Here is a 6,000-nt window from a genome sequence, read left to right on the forward strand (position 1 = left end):
TTTGGCACTTAATGTTATGGTGAAGCTCTAAGTTTTTTTTTCTAATAACACTCAGCATTATGAATGAGTCAGAAAAGGTTTTCTAATATTACTAGACCAGTAGAAATCAGATCAGGCTGTAAATTGTCCCTGTACGTTTATAGTGTGTAAAAGACTATAAAAGAATGTCCCCAGTCATATTTGAAGTAACATTTCATCAATATATAACTTCAGTAAACATATCCCTTTTTATTTTGTATAGGAATATATACAAATATATATATAGGAATATATATGAATATATACATTTGCATGGACTCTGACTTGTTTGCACTAGTTCTAGCTTTATACAGAACAGCTGGAACATAATATAATATGATTTTTCTTATCTATTTAGTTTTATTTATTTATTTTATTTATTTAAATTTAGCAGAGCTACCTAATCTCTGGGTGGCATACAAAACCATAAAAATCCTTTTCAATGGCTATTGCATCTGTCATAATAATAGAGGGGTTCAATAGCATTTTGTTTGGCAGTGGCTCCCCAATTCTTGTGCAGAAATCTTTTTCTTCTTGAGAGTTAGCACGCAGGTAACAGATTCCAAGCATGTATATATATTTCATATTTTTAAACTACCCATCTCCCTCAGAGCATATTATCTATCACTGGCTAGGGCCCTTCCTGTAAATTTTAAGTTAAAGATAGTGCTTCCAATTCTGTTGAAATAATTCCCAGCCAAAAATTCCCAGGCTATCTTATTGAGAATTCCAGTGTATCTGACAGCATTAATGTGGATAAAGCTAGTTTGGACTTGTTTTATTTTATTTTTCAATAAAAAAAATGAAAGTGGCATATAAATTCGAACAATATACCAAGAAGGTAATTAGAGACCAGTAATAGGTTTTTATTCACAATGATATACTTTAATTCCAATTATCTTATCCCTTTTACCTTCTTTCAAATGTCTTATCTTAATGAGACCAGATTGTGATGCCTTCCCAATAGGCTAAACATAAATTGTCTTTCATGTAAAGTGTTTTCACATGCAAGAATAAAAAAAACTATCGGGATTAGTTTAGATTTATGATCACAAATAATTCAAGCTTGATCTAATACTTTCAAAAAATGATTTTGTTCACTCTAATATTGTACTAACAAAAGTGAACTCTGAATAGTCCTGATTTATATGAATAACTCATAGATTAAGGAAAGGGGACATTAGTAACTCTTGGCTTCTCTGAATGCAATTACCTTTTCCCTCTTACTATGCATGTCTCATATGGTGCTTTGCTTGAATGATGGATAATTTATAATGTATTAATTTCATTTCATTCAAACAAAACAGACAGAAAGTAGTTTCCTACCAACTATTGGTTGCGGCTGAAAGTGGTAGTTCACCTCCCAAAAAGATTGTCTGCTCCAAAGAATGCTAGCCTTCTGCTTCCCACCATTCAGTGGTGGGATTCAAATAATTTAACAACCGGTTCTCTGCCTTAATCATTTCTTCCAACAACCAGTTCACCAAACTGCTCAGAAAGTTAACAACTGGTTCTCCCGAAGTGGTGCAAACTGGCTGAATCTCACCACTGTCGCCATTCAATGCTAAATTCAAAGCTAGAAATAGCTCAAGTTAAACCCTGGTGAGTTGCTCATGTGAAGAACATCAGAGAGAATTGGAACAGAGAAGATCCCATTGGAGGATATAGCATTTGTGTCACAATTTTTTATTTTTATTTTATTCAAAACAATAAACTGCAAACTCAAAAAAAATACAAAAATAAATAAAACTAATAGAAAGAGTGCATATAATAATAAATAAATTAAATAAATAAATAAAATCCATAACAGGCATAAATCCCCCCCCCCAGTCAAATACTGATAAAGATAAATATTCAAAGTATAGGAAAAGTTGTTACAGGATGGCTAACTATAAACAGAGGTATGCCTGTTTCTTTTGTCTTTCAGCCTATTAGCAGCCAGTGGAGGAAATCGGCGAACTGCAAATGTGATTGCTTATGGATTTGCCAATCTTTTTATTCTTGATAAGAAGACACTGAATGAAATCCTTGTGCACTATCCTGAATCTGAAAGGCACTTGAGAAAGAAGGGAAAGTATGTGTTTTTTATGTCTATGAATAGAAAAATTGTTGCTGTGATAAGTGTTTTGATACATTACTATGGTATATCTTAGCCATAATGTTAGTATTATAGTTGCAGTATTTTAAAGGAGAAGCATGATTAGTGCTGGAAGAGAAACAATTCAAGATTAATATGTTAAAAACTATAGGTCTAAACCAAGTTCTTCAAAGTTAATAAAGATGGGTAGACTTCAACCCCTTCGGGGAAAAGGGCGGCATATAAATGTAATAAATCCAATCTAAATCCTAAATCCAACTCCCAAAATTCCACAGCCAAAATGCTGACTGGGAAATTCTGAGAGTTGAAGTCTGTATATCTTAATGTTGCCAAGTTAAAAAAAAACATCATTCTAAACAAAAGGTTTAAAAGTTACTGTTTTATGTGAACACTACATGGGGCTACTTAGAGATTCTTACTGCAAAGTAGCATTATATTCTGAGTAATATTACAATTAGGTACTGAATGTGTGGGATTTTTTTTGTCAACTGAGATGGAAATTACCCATGCACAGGCAAAACAGAATTGTTCATTTAAATAATAACAATAATAAAAACAATTGTGCATTGGAAGATCTACAAGAAATCCTGTTTGCCTATAACCAAGAACTGGGTGGAACCACAAAACAGAGAAAGAAAATGAAGATGATAAAAAGCTCTGGGACTTTAGAATTCCAACCAAGAAGCACCTGGCACATAATATCCCACACTTAACAATTGTCAAAAATAAAGACCAAAAAAGTCTGGATAATGAATATACTAGTACCTGGCAACAGCAAAGTAGAAAAGAAAGAACTGGAAAAGATAATAAAACATAAAGACCCACAAATAAAAATAGAATGACAATGGGACAAGAAAGCAAAGATAATCCCAATAGTAATAGGTACTCTTGGCTACAATTCCAAAATGTCTGGAACACCACTTGAATACGATCGGCATTGCCAAAATCTCCATCGATCAATTGCAAAAGTCAGCTTCATCTGGAATAGCTTGACATCCTGTGGTGATAACTTTGACACCATGAAAAAGAAATACCTCTCTATCCTTGGTCCTTAGGAAGGAGTTGATAAGTAGGCAAACATGCCCAATCCAGTCTCAACCATCCAGCTAACTGGGCAATGAACTGTCATGATAACAACTGACAATGGAAAAAGGAGAAGACAACCATATACGGTACTCTTGACTTGGAAACAAGGGAGAGATAAAATAAAAAAATGTAATGTTAAAAATAATGGAAACAAAGATAGGGCATAAGATGAGTCCCAAGTGTCCAGCAGAAGTTGCTGCATTTCATTGACTAATTAGGAAAATAGGATTGGAAGACTTAACGGAGATTAGAATAATCATTAAGAAGCATTTGATGCTATATTTGATGATTTTTCCCCACCCTCTTCTTTTTCTACAATTTAGAGCACTTTTGAAGAAAGCAGGAAAACCTACTGGACCACCAGCACCATCTGTAAAGGGTCTAGCTCTCCTTATGGCTAAAGCGGAAGCACCTATGATGCTCAAAGCATTAACTGGTGGGAAAGGAGGCATTTTAGCTGCAATTAGCAGGGTGAAGAAAGAGAACGAGGCCCTGGTATGTATCTTTCATAGCCAGTATAAAACAAGAAAGACAGAAAATGGATCAAATTAAACAAATACCTAAAATTCAGGACATTAGCAATTAGTAAAAATGATTTCAGAAATTAATTTTGCAACTATCTTTATGGCAGGGGTGGCAAACATAAGGGCCGGGGACTGAATCCAGACCATGGGGTGGTTAGATCTGGCCCATGGGGCCACCCTGGAAAAAGTGAAAGACTGGCCCACAGTGCCTCTGCCAGCAAAAACGGAGCTTGGGAGGGCTGCATGTGGCACTCCTGAGCTCCATTTTCACTGACAGAGGTTGCAGGAGGCCATTGCAACTGAAAATGGAGCTCACAAGAGACATGGGCGGTACTCCCCAGCTTCCTTTTTGCTGGCAGAGGGTTGCAGGAGGTCATTGCAGTCAAAACAGACCTTGGGTGCCCATTTTCACTAGCAAAGTGCTAGGGTCACCACAGGTGCCACTGACATGAGTGACATCAAGCTGGTCATGCCCCCCCCAGCCCTCCCCCCCCCCAGGTCAAATGCAACCCTGATGTGGTCCGCAATGAAATCGAGTTTGATCCCTGCTTTGGGGTTAAAGAGCACTTTTCATACACAACACTTGAAACTTGCTTTAAATATAAAACTTATTGTGTGGTCTGCAAAACAAGTTTTTGAAAAAGGTTGATTTAAGTGTAAAACTATATTTAGATAGTATACCTTACTGATGCTATAGAAGGCATGCAATCTTTTAGTTATACGAGTGAAAAATGTTTGAATAGACAGATATCAGGTATTCCCTCAAGATTTAGAGATATTGGGAAATGCTCAAATTGTTATATAAATGACTGGTTTTAAAAAATAATTTAAAAATTATTCTGGTAGAAATAAATAATAATTAGAGATGTTTATGGTCAAACTCACTTCTGGGAAATTCTAAGACAGTTTATGTAGCAGTCTCTTGTCTTAGTAGTTAGCAGAATTTGTGAAGGGGTCCAGGTGCTATATCAATCAGCCAATCATTTACTGTACTTTATGACCAGAAAACCACTTTGAAGTGAGAAAGGGTTGTTTACTAACTGTGCTTGGAAGTCTGCGTTTCTCTGGTCACTATGGACAAAGCTGTGAGGTTACACAATTAAGCATTCTTATTTAATAAGAGCCAAGGTGGCGCAGTGGGTAGAGTGCAGTACTGCAGGCCACTTCAGCTGACTGCTAGTTCAACAGTTCAGCGGTTCAAATCTCACCGGCTCAGGGTTGACTCAGCCTTCCATCCTTCTGAAGTGGGTAAAATGAGGACCCAGATTGTGGGGGCGATATGCTGACTCTGTAAACTACTTAGAGAGGGCTGAAAGCCTATGAAGTGGTATATAAGTCTAATTGCTACTGCTATTGCTGTTGCTAATATATTTAGTCTATGTTTAGAGGGAAAATATGGAGGAAGAATAAGCAGACAAAAGGAGCAAATAACACGGAAAGATGGTAGAAAAAGTTAAGTCAATATTTAATCTTTTTTTTAGAAAGAAAAGGAAGCCCAGGAAGAACGGGAAAAGAAAGAGAAGGAAGAAAAAGAAAAGGCAGAAAAAAAGAAGACAGAAAATGCCAAGCCAAATCCACAGGGAAAAAAACCAGCTGAAGAGCCCAAGACTAAAGTCCAAGAAACCAAAGCTGAGTCCAGTGCTCCTAAAGAAGAGCCAGTCACAAAACCTTCACCACAGCCATCAGTGCTGTCTGGCATCAATAAAGAGTCACTTGTTATCAGCATGACTCCTTCAAACGTAGCAGGGGAAGGAGAGATCCTTACTGTTGAAGTCAAAGACAAAAAGCCAGCTTAACCACTGGATGTTACTATACATTCAGTATGTGACATCTCAAGCACAGTGAAGCTCTCAGATTATCTTATTTTCTGGTTCAAAAGTGTAGCCCATCTCAGATTTCTTTTGTTTGTTCCACAAACATAAATAAAAAGGCTAGTAGAGAGTTAGTGATACTGCATTCATTGTAAATTATAAGGCGAATATCAACTATAAGACCTCAAGAATAATTTGAAAGTAGAAAATGTGATCATTCTGCTGCTGATTGCTGATCAAACAATTTATAGTCCTTTCATCTCATTTTCTTGTCCAGGCTAGCTGGCTGGCTGGCTTAAAATATAACCCAATATTAATTTATACTTATTGAGGATTGTTCAGACTCAGTCCTGAAACACAATTGACTATGTTTCCAGATTTCTGTGACATGCTTTGTTTTTCAATGACCCAGTTAGCTGCATACTGCACTTTGCAAGTGTATTCTGCAAATCTACCCATTGTT

The 6,000-nt window shown here is 36.4% G+C and overlaps 1 protein-coding gene across 1 annotated transcript in view; it reads left to right on the forward strand.

The window, feature by feature from the left end:
* CNGB3 (cyclic nucleotide gated channel subunit beta 3) overlaps positions 1–6,000 on the forward strand; it is an 81,363-nt gene extending 75,363 nt beyond the window's left edge. The window contains exons 16-18 of the mRNA XM_087706891.1: positions 1,946–2,092; positions 3,526–3,697; positions 5,208–6,000. Coding sequence (XP_087563017.1) covers positions 1,946–2,092; positions 3,526–3,697; positions 5,208–5,522 — 634 coding nt within the window. The 3' untranslated portion in view covers positions 5,523–6,000. The remainder of the gene's footprint in view (positions 1–1,945; positions 2,093–3,525; positions 3,698–5,207) is intronic.

The sequence above is a fragment of the Thamnophis sirtalis genome, unplaced genomic scaffold (genome assembly GCF_051295495.1).
Source record: "Thamnophis sirtalis isolate CommonGarterSnake01/CBP01778 unplaced genomic scaffold, rThaSir2_p1.2 scaffold_2, whole genome shotgun sequence".
NCBI lineage: Eukaryota > Metazoa > Chordata > Lepidosauria > Squamata > Natricidae > Thamnophis > Thamnophis sirtalis.